The sequence below is a fragment of the Sceloporus occidentalis genome, unplaced genomic scaffold (genome assembly GCF_023333645.1).
Source record: "Sceloporus occidentalis isolate IW3139 unplaced genomic scaffold, rSceOcc1.0.p SCAF_39, whole genome shotgun sequence".
NCBI lineage: Eukaryota > Metazoa > Chordata > Lepidosauria > Squamata > Phrynosomatidae > Sceloporus > Sceloporus occidentalis.
In genome coordinates this window covers 1841129-1864991 of record NW_028317019.1, presented here as the reverse complement: position 1 = coordinate 1864991, position 23863 = coordinate 1841129, and the positions used below count along the sequence as shown (strand labels likewise).

General features: G+C 41.3%; 1 protein-coding gene across 2 annotated transcripts in view; it reads right to left on the bottom strand.

The window, feature by feature from the left end:
- LOC149290393 (uncharacterized) overlaps positions 1–18803 on the bottom strand; it is a 155544-nt gene extending 136741 nt beyond the window's left edge. The window contains exons 1-2 of one of the 2 annotated variants that reach the window (XM_089489271.1): positions 18733–18797; positions 15546–16868 (exon numbers count right to left, since the gene is read on the bottom strand). In XM_089489271.1, coding sequence (XP_089345397.1) covers positions 15970–16868; positions 18733–18781 — 948 coding nt within the window. In that variant the 5' untranslated portion in view covers positions 18782–18797 and the 3' untranslated portion in view covers positions 15546–15969. Of the gene's footprint in view, positions 1–15545; positions 16869–18732 lie in introns of those variants that run through there. The other variant, XR_016277236.1, reaches the window with a different exon arrangement.
- Between the last annotated feature and the right edge of the window lie 5060 nt (positions 18804–23863).

Sequence of the window (23863 nt, the reverse complement as noted above, 5' to 3'; positions counted from 1 at the left end):
GGAGGGAGCCCAATTCCAGGAAAGAGGAAAGGTCAGATGTGATGTGAGAGCAGTAGCTTATTATAATTTGCGAGTCTTAGTTCATTGGTTTCTTTAACTAGAAAAAATGCAGGGGTCTATGGATTGGTTTAGTTTCTTGCTTTCTCTCAGTTGTGGTGGTACAAGGGCTCACTACTATACTCTGCATTCGCCATCTGGCTAGAAAGAAGGAGGCTAAATTAAATGCTTTTTATCCTTAGGTTTTTGTGGATTTTTGGGACTATGTGGCCATGTTCTAGAAGAGTTTCTTCCTGATGTTTCGTCAGCATCTGTGGCTGGCATCTGTGAAGATGCTAGACTCAGATGCTGGCGAAACATCAGAAGAAACTCTTCTAGAACGTGGCCACATAGCCCGAAAAACCCACAAAAAGCTATGGAAGCCAGCCATGAAAGCCTTCGACGTCACGCTTTTTATCCTGTCTCTCCAAGCAAGTGAGAAAGAATAATTCTCTCATTTCCCCTTGATCTGGGAATAGACCTTTAAAAATTTCTCTCTTCATTTCTACACAGGAAAGTATATTGAGTAGATTTGAATGACAAACTGTGAGCGACTGTGGTTAGTAATTTATGCATTAGGCTGAATGAAATCATTAGAGGCCCTGCCTCATGTCCTAGGTTTTAGCTCAAAAACCTCAGGACCTGAATTCACAACCCTATAAGAGAGATGGAGGGACACTAGAAAGTAGGCAACCAAAGTCCTATGCATATTATCCTATTGTACCAGTTTGGTGCCATGTTAACGGCTGTGGATCCACCCCAGAGAAACCTGGGAATGGGGTGCTTAGAACTGGATGCTTGGTAGAGAGCCCCAGTGCAGTCCTTCATGAGAGTTGCTATATAATTCTAAGTACTTCATGAAATAAGAAATCCCAGGATTCTGTGGGACAGAGTCCTTTAAGTTTCATGGTATCAAAGTGCAAGGTTTCGGCAATGGAGACACAACCCAGGTGCCAAAAAGGACCCATAGCAATTCTGGACAGACTCATTCAGTCTCTGTCTCTATTGGTGGAGGGCTATTTACAACAAGAAACCCATGGATCTTCAAGGGATCTCCAGTTTATTTATTTATATACATCCATCCTTTCTCCTAATATAGGGACTCAGGGTGGCTAACAGCAAATTTAATACAGTACAAATTCAAAAACAATGCAAAGGGATTAAAATTATAACTACTTTTTTCAATTAAACCATTTATACAATTATACCTTGAAAATAGTAAATTGTATCAAAAACCATGTACAATTGCACCTTGACCTCTGAATTGCAGTTCAAACCTTATCACTGTTTTGCTTAGGATCCAGCCCTTGAGGCATCAGCATTTCCAGAAAGGAGAGAAAGTGGAAGTGCGAAATAGTTTTTGTTTGGAGGAAGTGTCTATCCAGATTCTGTCCTGTAAAACTATTAGAGCTCCTTTGATGCTGTCTTTGATTCAGAACATATGATCTTCAGGCATCTTGCACTTCTATCTCCATTCAATAAACCTTTGAATTCTCTGAAGCATTCTGTTTTCCTGGCTGCCCATCCCAAGAGTATGAAACCTAGCACCAGTCATGGAGATTCGGGCGCATTACAGACCACCCCATTGAGGCGGCCTGTAGGTGCTGCTTTCTCCGGTGTATCGGGGCCTCAGCTGCCAGACCGGCAGCCTCCGAGGCCCCGATCCGCCGCTTTCCAGGCTGCAGGGAAGTGGCAAAAGGCCGCTTCCCCGCAGCCTGGAAAGAGGTGTCCTTGGGGCTTCAAGCCCCAAGGACACCCCGCGGCGGCGGGGAAGAGGAGAAAGGGGCCACTTGGCCCCTTTCTCCCTTGCGTCGCTGGGCGCAGCAATCTAAAGGCTTCGCCCAGCGACGCAAACCAGGAAGGAGCTCCGAAACGGAGCTCCTTCCTGCTCCGTGGAAAGGGCGCACTAAGCGCCCTGGTGTGGAGCGACAACATCACGTCCGCGCCACCCCGTATAGAGGCGGCACGGTCATGACGTCGTCATGGTGGCCCCCATGTGGAAGGGGTGCCGCCATTTTGTACGGACTCAGTCCATACTAGGGTTAGGGGCGTCCGGAAGTGACACCCCTTTTTTTTTTTTAATTTTATTGAAACTTAAAACAGACAATCAAATATACAAACACCAAACATACACAATAACACACTTACATACTCGATGCATTAACATACTTACAATGGGGATTCAAAAAGAGAAAATAGTAATAATGATATATTGAGAGATAACCCATCATTAAAATAATAAGTTTTTATATAGGGAATATTGCTCTATGATCACTTTCTTTCCCCACTCCTATATTTCCCTTCTACATCTTTCCCTTCTCCTATTCCTTGCTTTACTTCTTAACCATCTCCTGCTTCTTTCCTTCTCATCTTAACTATCTTTGATCCTCCATTGTTTCCTTCTCTTTCCTTCAAATTCCTTCTAAAACCTCTTCCCCCTTATTACTACTTGCTTTTCTTTTCCAGTTCCCCATTCCCTGCGATTACTACGCCTTCATCTTCACGCTTACAAACCTTCACTCTTCACTTCTACCACGTACTCTCACCTTCCATCACTTACTTTACACTCTCTTGAACACTCTTCCTCCATCCTCTACCTTCATTCACTTCATTCTTCCCTGACTTCTCTCTCTAATCTTACTAGATATCTTTGTCTTTTCTACTTTGAGTGTCCCTTTTATTTCTTTATATTCATTTCTTTATTTGAGATCAATCCACAGCAGTAATATATATATCTCTCTCTTTTTCTCCTTATCTTTGAACCTCGGATTATTTAGATTTTGTTACTCCCTATTTTTGATCCTCTACGTATCCCATTCTAATTTAATATTTCCTTTTTCTTTGCAATTCTTCAAATCCTACATTAGAGTATTTACTTTACTCTCTTAACTTTGTCATTAGATCAATCTTTCACACGTGCGTGTTTCTATCTTCTAACTTATTATTATTGTATTTTAAAACCCACTGTTGCTATTTTTCCCCATTCCTTCTCTAGGTATTTCAAAATTATATTCCATTTGTCTTCTACTTCGTCCACTACATGATCTCTAAGTATTAATGTCATTTTGTCCATCTCGATTGCCTCGTATAGCCTACTTAGCCAATCTCTCCTACTTGGAATTGTTTTCCCTTTCCACTTTTGTGTCAAAGCCAATCTTGCCGTCGAAATTAAATAATATAAGATCTTTCCATATTTCCTATCCACTTCCTCCTCCCACATATTTAGTAAAAAAGTTTCTGGTAAACATTTTATATTAGTTTGAAAAATTGAATTAATCGGCTCGTGCACTTTTTTCCAGTATTCTTTAACCAATTTACATGTCCACAAACAATGATATAGGGTTCCAGGTTCTTTTTGACACTTCCAACATAGGTTACTTGTTGATTTGTAAATTTTGGATATTCTTTCAGGGGTCAGATACCATCGAAAAAATGTTTTATAATAACTTTCTTTTAAGCTTTGGGATGCCGAATATTTTAATCTCTTTTTCCAAACCTTTTCCCATCTGTCCATATTTAAGGGATACCCGAAATTTTTCGCCCATTGAATCATATTTCCTTTTACTATTTCATCTTCTTGTTGCCAATTTAATAATAGTGTGTAAAATTCTTTTATCCATCTTGGGTTTTCTTTTTCTATTATCTTTCCGAATTCACTTTTTTTCTCCTCAAAACCTAATGTTTTGGAATCTAATTTAACTCTTTCTCTAATTTGCCAATAGCTAAACCAGTCTAGATTGATTCCTTCTTTGGCTAGTTCTTCTTGAGTTTTAAGTCCCAACCTTCCCATTTCATCTTTCTTCATTATTTTAGCGTACGTTAACCACTTTGTAGTTTGCCTTGTTTCGCGTCTTTGAATTGCTTCTTGTGGGGAAAACCATGAGGGGAATTTTGTCATAATTCTATATTTGTATTTATTCCAGGTTTTGAAAAGTGTTCTTCTTATACAGTGTAAATTAAAGTCTTTATTTGCTTTGATCTTATCATATCCCAGATAAGCGTGCCAGCCAAAGGGTAGGTTCTCTCCTTCTATTTCCAACAACTCTTCCTCTTTTAATAGTATCCATTCTTTTAGCCACATTAGACAGCATGCTTCAAAATATAGTTTTAAATTTGGTAACCCCAATCCTCCTCTTTCCGTCAAATCTTGCATAATTTTTAATCTAATTCTTGGTCTTTTCTTTTGCCATATAAAATTACTCAAATCCCTTTGCCATAATTTAAAAAAATTATCTTTGATTATAATTGGGAGAGTCTGGAATAGAAATAGAAGTTTGGGGAGAACCACCATTTTTATAGCTGCCACTTTCCCTAATAGGGACAGATTACATTTTTTCCATTTTTCCAATTTTGCTTTGATTTCTTTCCATACTTTTTTGTAGTTGTTATCAAATAGTTCACCCAAATTACTCGAAATTGTTATTCCTAAATATTTCGCTTTCCTTTCCACTTTTATTTCTAACATTTTCTGCAGTATTTTTTCTTTATTTAATGACATATTTTTTGTTAACATCGTAGATTTTTCTTTATTCAATTTACATCCTGATATTTCTTCAAACTTTTCTAATGTATCCAATAAGTCTTTTGCACTGTTACAGGGATCATTTAAGAAAACAACTAAGTCGTCAGCAAAGGCTCTGATTTTGTAGGCGTGCATCTCTTTATTCTTATGCCTTGTATGGCATTGTTATTTTTGATACTTTTAATCAGTCTCTCGATCATGATAATAAATAATAGGGGGGAAAGCGGGCAGCCCTGTCTAGTTCCTCTGTTAATTTTAATAAAGTTTGTTTTTTCCCCATTTATTATAATTTTGGCTTTTTGCTCACTATAAATTTGTTTAATCCATCCTATGAAATTTGCACCCAATTTCATTTTTTCTAAAATTTCGAAGATTGTTTTCCAATTTACTGTATCAAATGCTTTTTCCAGGTCTAATAGAAGGAGGCCTAATTCTCTTTCATTATGTTTTTCATAGAATTCAATTACGTTCAAAACCAATCTTGTGTTGTCCCTTAATTGTCTTTGGGGTAGGAATCCTTTTTGATCTTTATCAATACAGTCTTTTAGAAATTTTTTTAATCTGGTTGCCAAAATAGCCGAAAAAATTTTATAATCTATATTAAGAAGTGAGATCGGTCTATAATTTTTAACTAAATTTGCATCTTTCCCTTCTTTCGGAATTAGTGTTATATCTGCCTCCTTCTATGTTTCAGGTACACCTTCTTTTATGATAGAATTTAACAATTTTTGCAGGGGTCCACTTAATTCTTCTTTGAATGTTTTGTAAAAAAGGGGAGTAAATCCATCAGGCCCTGGTGCTTTGCCATTTTTTAAGTTATCGATTGCAGTCCTAACTTCCATATTACTAATTGGTTTGTTTAAATCTTCTAATTGATTTTTACTTAATTTTATAAATTCATCTTTTTCATCATCTAAGTAGATTTGGATTTTATTAATATCTATTTCCTGTTCTTTATACAGTTCTGAAAAGAATTGAAGAAAAGCATTTTTTATATCCTCTTGTTTAGATACTATTTTACCTTCTACTTTTAATTCAGTTATTATTTTCTTATTTTGCTTCTTTCTTAGCATTTCTGCTAATCCCTTGCCTATTTTGCTAGCTTAATCAAAGCTTCTTTGTTTTAGAGTTTTTAGTTTTTTACTGATTTCAATTGTGTCTCTGCTTATTTTCTGTTTCTTTAATAAATTTATTTCCTCTAGTATTTTCGAATCCCCTAAATGCAATTCAAGTTCCTTTTCTTTAATAGCTAATAAGTTTGATATTCTCTGTTCTTTTTCTTTTTCTTTTTTATTCAGATAAGCTTCTTGATTTATTAAAAAGCCCCTCGCTACTGCTTTTCCCGCGTCCCAAACAGTTTTGATTTTCATATCTTGAGTAATATTTTCTTTGAAGTAGTTAATTAGCACTTCCTTTGTTTTTTCTATAACTTCCCTATTCTGTATTACAAAATCTTTCATTCTCCAATTGCGTGTTGAAATTTTTGGTGAAAGGGTTGCTAACACTGAGTTGTGGTCAGAGATCGTTCTCGGTTGGGTTTCTACTGTTTTGATAAGGCTACATAATGAGACTGGCATCCATATCATATCTATACGGGAGAGGGATTGGTGTCTATTTGAGTAGAATGTGAATCCGTGTTCCTTATTTTCTCCTATTCTCCACACATCTTTCAAGTCATAGCTTTCTATCAAATCGAAGAAGGAATGTGGGAGTGTACCTTGATTACTTTTTATTTCTTTTTCAGATTTCTTGTCCATGGAAGAATTTACTACTCCATTAAAATCTCCCATTAATATTACTTTATCATATTGTAGTTTCTCTATTTCATTATGTATTTTGTGGTAGAACAATCCTTTTTTATCTTGGGGACCATAGACTCCAAGGATTAAACATTTCTCATCATTTAATTTAATTTCTACACCTACATAATGTCCCGCTGGGTCGTTTATTACTTCCTTTGAATAAATATAATTTTTAATATAGATCACTACTCCTTTTTTCCTATTTTTAGCTGCCGAAATATAATCTTTCCCTAACTTTCTAGTTCGTAATAATCTTTTCTCTGTAAATTTGATATGGGTTTCCTGTAGACATATTACGTCACATTTTAGTTTTTCCAAATTGTGCGTTACTTTTCCCCTCTTTTTGGGTGAATTTAATCCTTTTACGTTCCAGGTTATTAGTTTCATTTACTTTATCTAGTTTGCTTCTAAAAGAAAAAACAAAACAAAAAACAAAAAAAACCACCTTACCCTTTATTTTCCTTAGTCTTCTTTCACAGTTCTTCCCTACTTTCTCCTTCTGATGTGTTTCCTTTCTCTTTTTCCTCTTCTTCCTGTCTTGCTTCACTTTCCTCTTTTCCCGTTGTAAGATCTGATGATATTAAGTCTTCTTTTTCTTCTCTCGCGTCTCTATCTTTCTTCTCTCCAGTCGTAGATCGTTTCATCATTTCTTTTTTGAATTCCTTCCAGAAATTTTCTGCTTTCTCCAACGAATTTAATTTGTATCTTTTCTGATTCCATGTTAGGGAGAGTCCCTCCAGTTCTTCCCATCTAAATGGTATTTTGTATCTCTTCAATTGTTCTGTAAGGAATTGGTAGTCCTTCCGTCTTCTGAGAACCTCTGCGGGGATATCTTTGAACACTTGGATCTCTGTTCCGCGAATCACAAATCTCATCTTAAAGTTTTTTTGAAGGAAGGCATCTTTCGTTTGTTTACGTACCCAATATAGGACCACATCTCTTGGAAGTTTCTTCGTTCTCGCAGCACTTGAGCTTATTCTATACATCCTATCGATTCCCCCATGCATTTGTTGTACAGGCATGTCCAGATATTTAGCTAAATATGGTGTTAGGAATTCATATAAGTTTTCGTGTATTTGTTCCGGGAGACCCCTCAGTTTGATACATTTTTCTCTTTGCTTGATTTCTAACTTCAAAATAGCATCTTGGTCTTCTTGTTGATATTTATTTAAATCCTCTATTTTTTCTTCCATTTTTCTCATTTTTATGTCTAACTTCTCTATATTTCCTGTTATTTTTTCAATATTTTTGTTGAGCTTGTCCAAATCCTGTCTTATCCTGTTTGCCTCATATTTCAGTTCTTTCTTTGTCTCTTCCCTTGATTCCCTGATTTCTCGTCTCGTTTCCTCTTTTGAATCCCAAATCTCGTTTTTTAACTCCGCATGTAGCCTTTTCATTTCTTCCAAGAAATTTAAATTTGAGTCTGAGCTTGAAAGTCTTCTTTGGCTGGACATCGCCGCTGCTTGCATTTGTCTCTCCTTTTCCCTTCGAGTTGTGGTCATTTTTGGTTCCTGCAAAGATCTAGTTCTCCGTTTATACTATTTTATAGTACCTTTATGTCTATATTCCCTCACTCTATTTTAGTTTTTATATCTGTTTTAATGTTATTTAACTTTTATCAATGAACAATTTTTTCTTTCTTTCTCCCTTTTTCTAATTACTGCTGTGGATGTCTCTTCAATCAGGTTCCTTAATTCCTAGTTGCTTTAAGCAGTTTCCTTGTAGAGATAATATTGTAACTCAAATCTGACTGTTATTGAGCTTCCCACTTATGCAGATTTACTTTAAATAAGGAGAAGCAAAGAAAACAATCAGGAAATAGGGTCAACTCCTATAAGTTAGTTGTTCAATATATTCTAGACCCTGTTGTATTTTATAAACCTATTGTTTCTGTAAGTTTATTTTTGTCTTTGTTAACTCTCTTAACCAAATCTACCTCTATACTCCTTCCTATAAAAGAATAAAGGGAAAATTAGTTCTACAATAATTTGAGAAGGAAAAGGAAAAAGAGTCACAAAAAGAATAAAGTGAAGTGAATTATCTCCTCTATAACAATTGTGAATGCTATCTTTCTCCAAAACAATTTAATTATATCAGTATAGATGTAGTCAATAAAAAAAAAGGGGAGTGATGAGGAAAATAATCTGTTTTGCTATTTCCAACCTTTAAACTCCTCAAGGGATTGAAAAGAATGAGAAATACATAAATTCAATTAGTCAAAAAGTATGCAAGTTGATAATTTTTCTTCCAAAAACAAAAGAAACCACTCTATCTATCCCCTGAGGCTGCCAACTTACAGCCACCATATGCTATGAGCAATTGTAAGGTAGGAGCAGTAGTGTGTCTTCTCAACTGAATTAGCTAAGGGTGCTTTTCTTACAAACTTGGCCAAAAGAGAGGTTGAGTTATCTGTCGAAAATATATATTAAGCTCCTGTTTATACTTTTTGGCCCTTTAGCAGAGACAATGCATTGAAAAGAGTATATCTATATATATATATGAAAAAAAAGAATCCTATAATTTTTAGACTGGAGAAGCATTGAACCAACAGTAAGCTCAAACAAAACAATCTTTCTCCCTCTCCCCTTTTCTCTCCCGTCTATTTCCTTGATTTCCTCAGGCAGCAGTTTGTCTCAGGCGGGGGAAGAAAAAAAAGGAAAAAAATAAACAATAAAAATACTAATCTGTATCCACAACATTGATGTTATATTAATCAGAGCTGCTTTCTTCCTTTCTTCTGGCTTCTTGCACCACAAACAATGTTTCTATCCCGCTGGTAGGAATTTCCAAGCACATGTAGCAGATTCAGTTAGTCAAAGTTTTTTTTTTCCCCCACCTTTTCAAAGCCATCCAGTTGAATCTTTGTAATCCTTTGTAATCTTAGTTTAATACTCAGTTGCCACAATAATCTAGATTCTGTAGAGTTCAAATGTTTTTGTATTCCTCCCTTTGAAGTCGCTCTGATGCCTCTCTGCTAAGGATTGCAAAAGACACAGCTCAGCTGCTTGTATTCCTCCTGTAGATGCAAGATGGTGGTTCATCCACCTCCCTTCTTGCTCCGTCCTTTCCAGCAAGAGTCCTCCAAACCATCCAGCAACCGATGCAAAGTAGGATCAACACAGCAGTTAGTTCAGGTTATCTCAACCCAGAGAGAGTGGGGAAAATTTCAAATCGTTTGTAGCTTCTTAAACTTACAGAGACAGAAGCTTGTGAGTGTGGGGGAAGGGAGAGAAGCCGCTGCAGCGAAACCAGGTAAAGCAGAGTTGCTGTTTTCCCTTCTCCCTTCTCCCTTCCCTTTTCCCCGCTCAGCGCTTCAATTAGAGAGTTTTATGTTGTCGTAGAGGATTTAATAGTAAAGGGTAGAGTCTTTAGTAAGATCAAAGACGATTGCTGTAGCTGTTAATTGCAAGCAATAAACAACAAAGGCAGTGTTGGGGGGTGCTTGTGCCGCGGCGCAGCTGCTTGATCCTGGCTCTGGCTGGCTCAAGCCTTCTTTTGCTTCTGGCGTCTCCTTACCAGCTGCTCTTTTGCCGCTTATTTTCTGGTCGCCCTGAAGCTGTGGAGGTTCCCGATGAGCCCCTCTTCTTCCCCCCTAACTGGGGAGCTCTCTTAGTATGTTTGCGAGTTTGTAAGCTTACTTAGGTCCTGGGATCCGCAACCCTTCCCTCAGCACGACATTGAGAGAAGGTTTCTCACACCCTCCATAACACCGGAAGTCGGGATTTTATAATCTTGATTGCTTAATGTGATCGGATGATAAGATTCAGAATTGGCTGGATCTTTATTGGGTTTAAGTATTGATATAATTTCACATAGTTTCCATGTTTCTGGCATTATTTTATTATCCAACATTTCATTGTAATTTTTAGTCATATGCTCACTCAGTTCATTTTTAAAGGTTTTATAAAATATAGATATGAATCCATCTGGGCCAGGAGATTTAATTCCTTTTAAATCTTGTATTACTCTTTCTACCTCTTGGTTGGTTATTGGGGAATTAATATGATTACTCTGTATTTCCGTTCTGTCGAGTCGTTCGCTTTTGATCCTTTGGTGGGACACAACTTGTTCAGCCCTGCTTTATCTGTTTATCAAATTTGCAGATGGCACCAAACTAGGTGGAGTAGCTAATACCCCAGAGGACAGGATCAACATTCACAAGTTTGAAGTATGTCCAGAGGAGAGTCATCACAATGGAGAGACTGAGGGAGCTGGGGCTGTTTAGCCTGGAGAAAAGAAGGTTAAGAGGTGATATGAAAGCCCTGTTTAAATATTTGAAGGGATGTCATACTGAGAAGGCAACTAGCTTGTTTTCTGCTGCTCCAGAGAAGAGAACCCAGAACAATGGATGCAAGCTCCAGGAAAAGAGATTCCAGCTCAGCATTAGGAGGAGCTTCCTGATAGAAAGGGCTGTTTGACAGTGGAACACACTCCCTCAATAGAGAATGATGGAGTCTCCTTCTTTGGAGGCCTTTAAACAGAGTCTGGACGGCCATCTGTCAGATATGCTTTGATTGAGATTTTCTTCATGGCAGAAGGAGGTTGGACTGGATGGCTTTGAGATCACAATGGGACAATCTCAATGCTTCAGGTAAGGATCTCAATGGGCCAGTCTCAATCCTTCAGGCAAGGAGCATCAGTCTGAACTCATAATAGTCCTGTCACAATCTTTCAGGAAAGGTGCCTCAGGCTGAGATCACAATGGGACAGCCTCAATGCTTCAGACAAGGATCATAACCCTGAGGTCATAGAATCATAGAATCATAGAGCTGGAAGACACCGCAAGGGCCATCCAGTCCAACCCCCTGCCATGCAGGAAATCCAAATCAAAGCATCCCCGACAGATGGCCATCCAGCCTCTGTTTAAAGACCTCCAAGGAAGAAGAATCCACTACACTCCGAGGGAGTGTGTTCCACTGTCGAACAGCCCTTACCGTCATGAAGTTATTCCTAATGTTGAGGTGGAATCTCTGTTCCTGTAGCTTGCATGGTCGCTACGGGCCAGGCTCAATCCTTCAGGTAAGGAACACCTGCCTGAAGTCAATAAGCCCATCTTAATCCTTCAGGGAAGGAACATCAGCCCAAAGTCACAATGAGTTAGTGTCAGTCCTTCAGAAAAGGAGCATCAGTCTGAGATTGCAATGGTCCAGTATCATGTGTTCAGGTAAGGAAGGAGCAGCCTGAAGTCACAATCTCTCAGGCAACAAGAATCAGCCTGAGGTCACAATGAGCCATCCCCAGTCTTTCGGGAAAGAAGCATCAGCCTGAAGTCACAATGGGATAGTCTAAATCCTTCAACCCAGGAGCATCAGCTTGAATGCACAGTCTCAATGCTTCAGGCAAGGAGCATTAGCCTGAGATCACAATGGGACAGTCTCAATCCTTCAGGAAAGAACATCTTCCTGAACTAACAATAGTTTGGTCTCAATCCATCAGTAAAGGAGCATCAGCCTGAGGTCACAATATGACAGTCTCTATTTTTCAGGCAAGGAGCATCAGACTTAAGTTACACTGCGCCAGTCTCAATCTCTCAGGCAATGAGCATCAGCTTGAGGTCATAATGGGTCAGTATCAATCCTGCAGGTATGAAGCACCAGTCTCAAATGACAATAGTCCCATCTCATTCCTGCAGGTAAGAGGCACCAACCTTAAGTCACAATAGTCCCGTCTCCATTTTTCAGGCAAGCAGCATCAGACTGAAGTCACAGTGGGCCAGTCTCAATGCTTCAGGAAAGAAGCATCTTTGCGAAGTCACAATAGTCCTGTCTCAATCCTTCATGCAAGGAGCATCATCCTGAGATCACAATTTGGACAGTCTCAATGCTTGGGGTAAAGAGCACCAGCCTGAAGTCATAATAGTCTAATCTAAGTCTTTCAGGCAAGGAACCTCAGGGTGAGATCACAATAATCCCATCTCAATGCTTCAGGCAAGGAGCATCAGACTGAGGTCACAATGGACAGTCTCTATCTCTCAGGCAAAGAGCATCAGCCTGAAGTTGCAATGTGAGATCTGGAGTCAGTCCTGTGCTCAAAAAATAAAACCCATTTGAAACTAAAGAAGCTTTATTGATGAATCCAGGCAGAAACATCCATTAACACCTTTTTGCAAAGTCTGAAGTCCAAAGGAACTAGCTCAACCCCTCCCTAAGCCAGACCCCAATTCTCAAGCTAAAGCAACACAAGCAAAGGTTGCATAGATACCAAGGTTGTCTATACTTCCCTTCCCTTCTCCCAGACAGCCTCACCTTGAAGAACGGTGTTCCCAAGCCAGCTTCACTCCTCCTTGATAACCAGTCTCCAGCTGCAACCCCATCCGTCTTTCCAAACGCCCTCCTTAATCATCTGTCTTTCTAACATTTCCCACTACATGCTTTCTATAACCCATCACTCTACACTACTTACTATGAACTACAACTGTAACTCCTAGTTTAACTCTCATAATCAAACCCTAATATTTTTAATGTTTATGACACTTATACACTGACACGCAATGGGCCAGTCCCAATCCTTCAGGTATATAGCAACAGTCTGAAGTGACAGTTCTCCGGTCTCAAACTTTCAGACAAGGAGCATCAGCCTGAGGTTGCAAAGGGCCAGTCTCAGTCCTTCAGGTAAAGAGCACCATCCTGACATCACAATAGTACCGTCTCAATCCTTCATCCAAGGAGCATCAGACTGAAGTCACAATGGGCCAGTCTCAATCTCTCAGGCAACGAGAATCAGCCTGAGATCGCAATGGGCCAGTCTCAATGTTTCAGGCTAGAAGCATCAGCCTCAGGTTGCAATGGTCACATCTCAAACCTACAGGTAAGCAGCATTAGCCTAAATTCACAATGGTCCCTTCTCATTGCTGGAGGCAAGGAGCACCAGCCTGAAGTCACAATATGTCATTAATCCCTTTATTCATGCATTTATTCATTTATTTATTTAGGGATTCATGCCATAAGGGTTATAGGTTTAGGTTTAAATTAGAGTTAAGATAGATGAGATTTATGGTGGGTTAAAATAATATGCTTCGGCTGATATGCCAACTGCGCCACTTCCTGGAGCAGGGAGACTTTGAAACAGAAGTACATGCGCTGGTCACCTCTCGGCTAGACTTCTGTAACGCACTCTACATGGGGCTACCGTTGTGCCAAGTTCAGAGACTTCAATTGGTACAGAATATGGCAGCCAAGTTGGTTATGGGCACTTCTAGAACTGCCCACATTACAACGATTCTTAAATCCCTCCACTGCCTGCCCTTTAGTTTCCTGACAAGATACAAGGTATTGGTTTTAACCCGTAAAGCTCTCCATGTCTTGGGTCCTGTCTACTTGAGGGAGAGCCTCCTCCCATACAATCCACCCGCAGACTCAGGTCCTCTGGGAAGAACCTGCTACAACTCAAGAAGACCAGACTTCCAGCGGTGACCCAGCGGTCCTTCTCTTCAGCCGCTCCCAGACTCTGGAACGACCTCCAAATGAGCTCCATCATATTTCCACCTTGGAAGCCTTTAGGAAGGCTATTAAGATGGATCTCTTTGGCAGGCCTTTCCAGACTAGATTAGATCTATTATTATTATTATTATTATTATTATTATTATTATTATTAACCTTTATTTATAAAGCGCTGTAAATTTACACAGCGCTGTACATACAAATGCCTCCCCCTGACCCTTACCCTTGCCATCGTTACTGTTATGGAAATTGTTACTGATGTATCGTTCCTGCCCTCCCCTCTTGCCTTCAGAAAATGACCCATTTATAATTGGGAGGAGGGTTAGGGGTTTGGAATTTTAATTGTATTTCTGAAATTGTATGTTATTTTATTACTGTAATCCACTTTTATTCCTTTGAGAAAAGGTGGAATATAAAGAAATAATAATAATAATAATAATAACAACAACAACAACAACAACAACAACAACAACATCCCTTCAGGGGTATCCAAGGCCCTTTCAGAATGCTCCCAGAACCAAGGGGGGTGCTTCTGGGGCTGTGGGTCCCTCTGCAGGGTTGTTGTGAGGGAAAAGGTAAGTATGTGAGGGGGGTGCCCAATTCGGATCCTGTGGGCGTCTAAGCCTAGTTCCTGGGTTGCCAGGGGATTGCCAGAGCTTTGAGGTCCCTGTCTCCCTTCTCTTGGCTTTGGCTTAGATTTTGGTTCTTCTCTCCCCCCCAGACAGAGCCCCCTCCCCCAGGACTCCAGAGAAAACTTCTCTCCCCCCCCCCCCCCAAATGTTGCTTCCAATGCTATTGAACCCTATCCTGTATGAAGCTTTCTATTTGGCACAAATCCCTTCTCCAAATGAGGCATCAGAAGGGAGGGTCTCTCCTCTGCCCCGCTTTCCAGGAGGGAGGGAGCTCCTCAAAGACCTTTTGGATCCCCCTCCCCTCCATGGTCATGCCTCTCTCCAAGGGTCCCCCCTGCCCCCTTTTATCATAATAACCCCCCAAACACCTGGGCCCCAAGGAATCCCCCGAGGAGGGGTAGGGAAGGAAAGAGAGAGAGGAGGTCTGACAAGCCCCTTGCCTTTCTTTGGGGGAGAAGAGGGACTTCCTTCCTTCTTATAACCCCTCAAGGGCCCCCAGAAGACCCTCCAGCCATTCCTCTGAATGAATGAGGGCTCTCCCCACTTCTCTCCCTCCCTCAGAACAGACTGTGAGGAAAGCCATGGCTTCAGGGGCTGAGACTGCATACATAGATGCCCCCAAAGGCCCCTCCTCAGCATGCGCAGGGATTGCTAGGGCCTAGATGCTGCTGCTTATTCTACTGGCGGTCTTTGCAGGAAAGGAAGGTATGCGCCAGGGATTCAGCAGCCTCCCTTTCCTTCCCTCCTTTCTTCCTTTGAGGAGACAGCAATGGAGCCCAAGGTGCAGAGCTGGACTCAGGAGGGAAAGTCAGGAAAGGAAGGCTCTGATTTGGAAATAAAGCTCTCTCTGTGTATCCTGTGTGTGTGTGTGTGTGTGTGTGTGTGTATGTATGTGTCTCTGTGTGTGTATTTGCCTCTGCTGTTGTTATGGCTGGGAATGGAGCTGAGGACTGAGGAGAGAAGAAAGGTTCAATTTTGGGCAAATTCAGAACTTCTGTGCATCAAAGAGTCCAGTGTGTTGAAATAGCAAAGAACTTTATTGAGAAGACATAGAAATTCAGTGTTTAAGCCAGAACTGTCCACTCCAATCAAACAATATATTAAAACCCCCAAACCTAAAATATCACCCTCTTTCAAACCTAGCCCCCACCTCCAGTTCCCACAGTCTATGCCCCACAGGTAACAAGGCCCCTTCGCAATTCCCACAAACTAGCCCTTTCTTTGAATACCGACCTCCAACTTTCTTCAGCCAACATGCCACAAATTCCAAAAGCTATCATTCCCATAACGCATATATAACAAATCCCAGCCCCCCCCCAGCTACCTAAACTATACCACAACCCACAATTTACAAGCCAAAGTAATTATCTACATATACTATTACCAATAAAAACCCAAACTTTACAAAATACAACCTTAAAACATAGACATATAGATAGACAAACCTTACAAGCAAAATCACAAGGGACTATTCTTAGCACAACTGGATTGAACATATATTTTTTGTATTCCTTAATGACAAAAATAACATTAGTTCACTACTGGGTTTTCTGTGGCTTCTCTCCTGTGTGGACTCTCTGATGTTTTACTAGGTCTGACTTCTGAGCAAAACATTTCCCACAATGCTGGCATTTGTATGGCTTCTCTCCTGTGTGAACTCTCTGCTGCATGACAAGGACTGACTTGTAGGCAAAACATTTCCCACAATGCTGGCATTTGTATGGCTTCTCTCCTGTGTGGACTCTCTGATGGGTCACTTGGCCTGACTTCGTAGAAAAACATTTCCCACAATGTTGGCATTTGTATGGCTTCTCTCCTGTGTGGACTCTCTGATGGGTCACTTGGCCTGACTTCGTAGAAAAACATTTCCCACAATGTTGGCATTTGTATGGCTTCTCTCCTGTGTGGACTCTCTGATGTGTCACTAGGTCTGACTTCTGAGAAAAACATTTCCCACAATGCTGGCATTTGTATGGCTTCTCTCCTGTGTGGACTCTTTGATGTGTCACTAGGTGTGACTTCAAACAAAAACATTTCCCACAATGCTGGCATCTGTATGGCTTCTCTCCAGTGTGGACTCTTTGATGTGTCACTAGGTGTGACTTCAAACAAAAACATTTCCCACAATGCTGGCATCTGTATGGCTTCTCTCCAGTGTGGACTCTTTGATGTGTCATTAGGTGTGACTTCAAACAAAAACATTTCCCACAATGCTGGCATTTGTATGGCTTCTCTCCTGTGTGGACTCTCTGATGTGTCACGAGGATTGACTTCCGAGAAAAACATTTGCCACAATCCTGGCATTTGTATGGCTTCTCTCCTGTGTGGACTCTCTGATGTATGACAAGGATTGACTTGTAAGCAAAATGTTTCCCACAATGCTGGCATTTATGTGACTTCTTTCCTCTGTGGACTCTCTCATGACTCAAGTGTTCTTCTGTAAAGAAAGACAAGCACAGATGAGACTGAAAATCAGAGTTAAGAGAGGAGGGTATTACCCCATGGTTTAGCCCTCATTCATCCCTCCTTATTAGAGATAAAATTAAGAAAGTTTCTGTGAGTAACTGAAGCATGACCCTGCTGTTTATGGCCCTAAATCCATGGAACAATTGTATATTTACTTATAAGAGTTAACAAAGAAGAGATTGGAGGGGGTCTACCTTAAGGGAATCACTAGAAGGAGATATTCAGACAAAGGACTTTTGAAAAAATATTCCATTAAACATGTGCAAAAATACTTTGATTGACAGGTGGCATCATATCCTGTGAGACTGCCATCAAGTCCTAAGTCACAGCCCAAGGCATGATGGAAGCTGAATGCAGAGGTCCCTTCATGCTGTTTGGCACCAGGAGATGACTCACAAACAATACAGTATGCAGCTCTCATGCGGATTGGTGTGGATTGGATTGGAGGTGTGTGTACAAGGGATGTTGAAGATGATGGAATTCAGAGAGGAGAGCTTGCAAATATTTGTATTATTTTGCAAGTCAAGATAGAGAACCTCAAAGGATTTAGATGAAATCAACTGTGTTTGTGACTTATTTTTAAGTGTGAAAAGTGGTCAGTGCATTGCCAATAGCTATATATCTGGCTATTTACTTCCGTACTCTGCTATGTTATTGCTGAGCTGCATCTCAAAGTGTCACCCTCAGATTGTAGTGTACATTGGATTTTGAACACAATCGAAATTCAGAGCCAAGAAGGACTCGAGATTCTATGTGCTAATGATATTTGTCTGAGATATTTGCACCAAGGACCCATTGCATTCAATTTGGTTTCAGACCATCCCCCCCCCCACCCCCCCGCCAGAAACATTCTAAAGTGATTTAAACCTTTTTGAACACTCGGTTACATGGATTTGTAACTGGTTGACTGGCTGAACCCAATGATGGTTCCTTTTCATCCTGGAGAGAAGTGATCAGTGGGGTCCCACAGGGTTCTGTCCTGGGCCCAGTGCTATTCAAATTTTTTATCAATGACCTGGATGACAGAATTGAGGGTATACTTATCAAATTTGCAGATGACACCAAATTAGGAGGAGTAGCTAATACCTCTGAGGAATGGATCAAACTTCAGTATGGCCTGAATAGACAAAGCTGGGCCAAAGCTAAAAAAATGAATTTCAACATAGGGAAATGTAAGGTACTGTACTCAGGCCGGAAAAATAAATGCACAGATATAGGATGCGTGACTCCTGGCTGAATGAAACTACATGTGAAAGGGATCTAGGAGTCCAAGTAGACCACAAGTTGAACATGAGTCAACAGTGTGATGCGGCAGCTAAAAAGGCCAATGCAGTTTTTGGCTGCATCAATAAAAGTATAGTGTCTAGAACAAGGGAAGTAATAGTGCCACTCTATTCTGCTTTGGTCAGAGCCCACCTGGAATACTGTGTCCAGTTCTAGACACCACAATTCAAAAAGGACAGAACAATGGAAGCAAGGCACAGGAAAAGAGGTTCAGCCTAAACATTAGGAAGAACTTCCTGACAGTAAGAGCTATTCAACAGTGGAATATACTCCCTCAGAGCATATTAGCGTCTCATTCTGGTTATTACTATTTTCCTTCTTTGAAGGGTTTTAAAGGTCTTTGAAGGACTTTAAACAAAGGCTGGGTTGCCATCTACTGGGTATTCTTTCAATGTGTTTCCTGCATGGCAATGGCTTGAACCAGATGGTCCTTGTGGTCTATTCCAACTCTATGATTCTATGATTCTAAAGTGGAATCATAGTGCCATGATAATGTAGTATGAAAGGGACCTCAGTCTTCATAGGAAAGGCAATGAATTCAGCTTCCTTACCCACAGAGGCCACATTCTCGTAATTCTCCATCATCACATCCTTGTACATAAGTCTCTGCTTCTTCGTCAACAGTTTCCATTCGTCCTCAGTGAAATATACAGCCACATCCGCAAAGGTTACCTGCAACAGAAAATAGCCTTCATCCAGAGAATGACTAAGCAAAAGGGGAGGAAAGCACATGATGCATCCAAATATTATTTGATCACTTTAGAATTCAGTCCAGGAAATAAACTTTAAATTCTGTCAGCAAGAAAAAAGCTACTGCCTTTGAGATCCAATTTGTCTAGAATCTTTTCAATATAATACATAATATAATTTAGGCCATGCCTGGGATATTGATGATGGATGAGGATACTGACTATCCCAACACATACAGTACATTTAACCACCAAAGAATTATGGTGCATTTAGACATTTCTTGCCACATTTCTGGGGCAAACGTCATTTTTAATAACGCTTCTGGGGAGCACTCTGGGCTTGAGGGCCACTGGGCCCACCCCATATTTAGATCCAGAGATGTTCTTCCATAGCCCCAAACATTTCATAGATGGGAAAAGCAAGACACATGTGGACAAGCAACCCAGAAGGCAGTAAAGATGGCCAAAGTTGTTTCTGAGGAAGAACACATAAGCTAGGAAGGGCACAGCAGTTTGCTTTTGCTTCAGCATCCTGGGAAGGGCCATATCCTGTCTCCTTGTTTCCTCTCCTCTCCCCACTTTTGAGTTGATGGGGTGCAGACTCCATTGCACTCAGGAACTGAAGTGAGCTGAGAAGGGGGAAGTGGGAGGAGGAGAGAGCAACCATGACATTTTTAAAAGCCCCTGAAATAATGAGGTGACAGAGGATTAACCAGGACTGTCTCTGCCAAACTCCGACAGTATTTTATTTGCTTCCTTTCAAAAATTGGCCCAGCAGTGACACAGATGAAGCTATTAGGATAGTGACTCACCAAAGAGCTGTTGTACTTCGACAGCCTCTTTCTCTTCGAGCACAACTCCCTCCGCTTGGCCTCTGTGTCAGCCATCAGGTGGACAGGGGGTCCTTGTGGCCCTGCACTTGGTCACTTCCAGCAAGAGAGGCCCCAAAGCCGTGTACAAGGAGGCCGAGATGACGTTACTGAGAGAAGGGACCAGGGTTATGATTGGCGTGACAAGAAACCCAGCAGCACTCAATGACAGAGAACAGAATCCTGCTGGTGACATATGCAGGTGACATATGCCTCCTTTGTGGCGATGCAGAGGTGGGCATCCCCTTCCTCCCTCTGCATCAAATAAAGCCCCCTGGACCTAGCATAGATTCACTGCAGCTCCCCTACACAAGAGATACTCCATTCCTTCTTGGAGTGGTGGGGGATCAGGGGATGGGGAATTGGAGAGGGCCATGGTTATGTCCCCGTAGCTAGATGTGAAATGGTTGCATCATTTGTTGAAACCTCCTGACCTCCCTAGTGACCCTCAGAGGAAGATGCCTTCATTTTGCTTCTCACTACATAAACACAGCTGCATGCTTCTTCAATACCTCACACCCAACACTCTCACTAGGCATGGAATGGCCATGTGGGATTGCTTCCACAATTCTATGGTAGGACCTGTGTCAGTGAATGGCCAGTTTTAGCCTGATCCCACTTGTAGCAACACTGGAGAATAGAGGCCCAATGTTTGTGAAGAATAATAATAAGGCTTGTATTAAGACTATCCTCCCCATTTCTGATCCCTTTTAAAACCCATGTTCCCCAGAAGGAGCAGAGCTGTGTAATAAGAAAACTCTCTCAGAAAAGAGACACAAATGGCACACAAAGGGACACACTTCCTTCCTTTTGGCCCAAAGAGCCTGGCCTCCTTCTGACTCTGGAGCCTCAGGAGAGGAAAAGAGGCCTCTGTTCAATTGAGACCTCAGAGAAGGTTCCGGAACATTATTCCCCACAGTCACAAGCAGCACAAAATGTCCACCAGAACACAAAATGGCTGCCACAGCACAAAATGGCCACCAGAACACAAAATGGCTGCCAGAACACAAAATTGCCACTAGAACACAAAATGACAGCTGAAACACAAAATGGCTGCTTCCGCCTAAGCACTTGGCAGTTAACATTTGAGGCCTTCAGGGGAGAGAGAGAGACTGAGGGGAAGAGTGGAAGGAGGACCTGGAGGGAGAGGGCCTTGGGAGATATAGGGCCTTCCTGAGATATTCAGTGTTCGCTTCCTAACAAAGGGGTTTCTGGCCTCATAAAGGATTTGGGGCAAACTGGATCTGAATGGCAGTAGTAGCCTTTTCTCTTGCCAATGGGACTTAAAGTGTATTTCCTGGACAGGATCTCCCAGCATCCACATGGCCAGAAAGAGAAGGGGGCCCTGCCCTGCAGTAAGGCCCCTCCAATCCCTCTGAACCGAGGACTACAACTCCCATGTCTTCTTTCTTTCTTTCTTTCTTTCTTTCTTTCTTTCTTTCTACCTAGCTGCCTTGTGTTCGTGGTGTTACTGCTCTTGTTGTCGTTGTGTGCCTCCAAGTTGTTTCTAACTTATGGCAACCCTAAGAAAAGCCTGTTGCAGGGTTTTCTTGGCAAGATTTGTTCAGAAGTGGTTTTGCAAGTGCCTCCCTCTGAGGCTGAGAGAATGTGACCTGCCTAAGGTCACTCAGTGGGTTTCCATGGCCAAAAGGGCATTCGAACCCTGGGCTCCAGGGTCACAGTCCAATGCCCCAGCCACTAATCCACACTGTCTCTTTTTTCAGGCTTTGTTGTTTTTTGTGGAGTGGCCCGAATTCATTGCCGACTTCTGGGGAGCCTCTCCTGGGGTTTTCTTGGCAAGAGTTGTTCAAAGGAGATTTGCCATTGCCTTCCCTGAGGCTGAGAGAGTGTGGCTTCTTGCCCAAGGGACCCAGCTGGTTTCATGGAGAAGTGGGGCACTAGACTCTGGCCTCCAGAGTTGAAACCCAACACTCAAACCACTGCACCACAATGGCTCCCATTCCCATGTACAACTTGTGAAATAATTGCAGACTTATTTCTGTTCTTCATGTGTGTCTTCAAGTCATTTCTAACTTATGGTGACCCCAAGGCAACCTTATCATGGGGTTTCCTTGGTATGTTTCTTCAGAGAGGGGTCTCCAATGCCATTGAGGCTGAGAGAGTGTGACTTGCCAAGGGTCACCTAAGTCCAAAACACACTGCAGCAATAATCCAATCTGAGATTGCTTTAACTGCCCTGGGTCAGTGCTAAGGAATTCTGGGAAATGTAGTTTTGTGAGACATTGATCCTTCTCTGTCAGAGGGCTCTGGTGCTACAATAAGTCCCTCCCTCCCAACACTTTCGCATTTCCCCCCAAAACCAGCACAAAGCTGGCAGATGGAAAGAGGTTTTAAAGCAGCATTTAAATCTGCAATATTTGTTTTTAAAAGACTGAATGTCCCAAATGCTATGATCAGTTTTATAGCTATTATTACAGAAAGACGCAGAGTGCAAACTCCTCAAGTACCTTTATTTTCTGGAGTGAGATGGGCTTTTCCAACTGACTCACTGTGATGATCTCCGGTGGTCCAAGCAGCCAAACCGCGGCCCTGTAATAATAATAATAATAATAATAATAATAATAATAATAATAATAGTTTTATAACCTCTTTTCAGCCAAAAGGCTATCAGAGTGGATTACAAATTGTTAATTAGACATTTAGACATTATGGCTCTTAGCCCAGCAGACCCTTAACTTCCTCAAATCTCGCTGCCATCATCCAGTGAATTATAAAAGGGTTTCCCTTAACCTACACTGGGACCAGTTAAGGAACCTTATTTCTCCTTCTTTACTGATCTTCCCAAGGATCAATTGAGCCAAGACATGTGTAAAAGGAGCGTTGAGTAGTAGATACTCCAAGGAGGTATTCATTATAAATAACAAAATATAACAGAAATATAAGTCCTACAAGATATTAAGAGTCTTGCAGGAACAATATTTGTAAGTATATAATATTCAATTCATATAAACTATTAAAATAATAAATAAACCTAAGTGTCCAATTCTGAGACTAACTTCCAAGATCCGCTCTTTAACTCTCTCTCTCGATCTCCAACCGACACAATTCCCCCAACTGTCTCTTGGTCTCTCAGGCCTTATATCTCCTTCTCATGGAAGCTTCCAGAAGGACCTTCATCTTGCTCTCTGATTGGTCAAGAGAGCCTTCCGTAGCAGTGATGTCACTCTGCATTTGCATAAACCTCTCTTTTCTGCCTGAAGGAGATCTCCATTGACTGGAGCCCAGTCATTGCACTTTCCCAAGGCAAGGCTTGCCCCTATTTCCCAATGTTGTTCTTGGGGTCTGCCTTCCAGTTGTTTCCAGGTCTTATGGTGACCTTATGGGAGTCTCTGAAGGGGTTTTCTTGGCAGGTTCCTTCAGAGTGGGTTTCCCATGGCCATCCTCTGAGGCTGAGAGAGTGTGACTTGCCCAAGGCTTCAGTTGTTTTGGAAGCCTTTTTGCTTTACCTTCTAGAAGGCAGCTGAGGTGTTGCTTCTTGCTCTGAAGAATGAGAGGAACCTTCTGGCATCCAAAAGGCTAACATTCTCTGGAGTTATGTCTGATAATATGTATGTATGTATTATGTATACACAGAACAATTACAATACACAAATCAGCTTTAATTGATCTACTCTGAATAACATACTGATGTAATGCAGAATAATATCTAAACAATGATAATGTAAAAACTAATTTCGGTTTATTACTATGAATAACCTACTAATGTAGTAATACAGAATGACTTCTACAAAAAATAATATAAACAAGGGCAATTGTGAGTACAGTTACACAAAGGCTTCAGTACAATGATAATACAGTGGAACCTCGCCATACGCTGTCTTGACATACACGGACTTGAGCGTACGCGCTCAAGCCGCGGGGCACGCGCGGGGCAGAAGGGGTGGCGCGTCCCATTCAATTGAATGGGCGTGCACGCCCATTACGCCCTGTGCGCCGCCGTGCCGCTGTGCATGAGCCCCATTGTTTCCAATGGGGCTTGAGCATAGGCAAAATTCGCCATACGCAGAGAGATCCGGAACGGATCCCCCGTGTAAGGTGAGGTTGCACTGTACATATAATTAAGAATGGGATACAACAAAACAATAAAAGGAACAATTACAAGA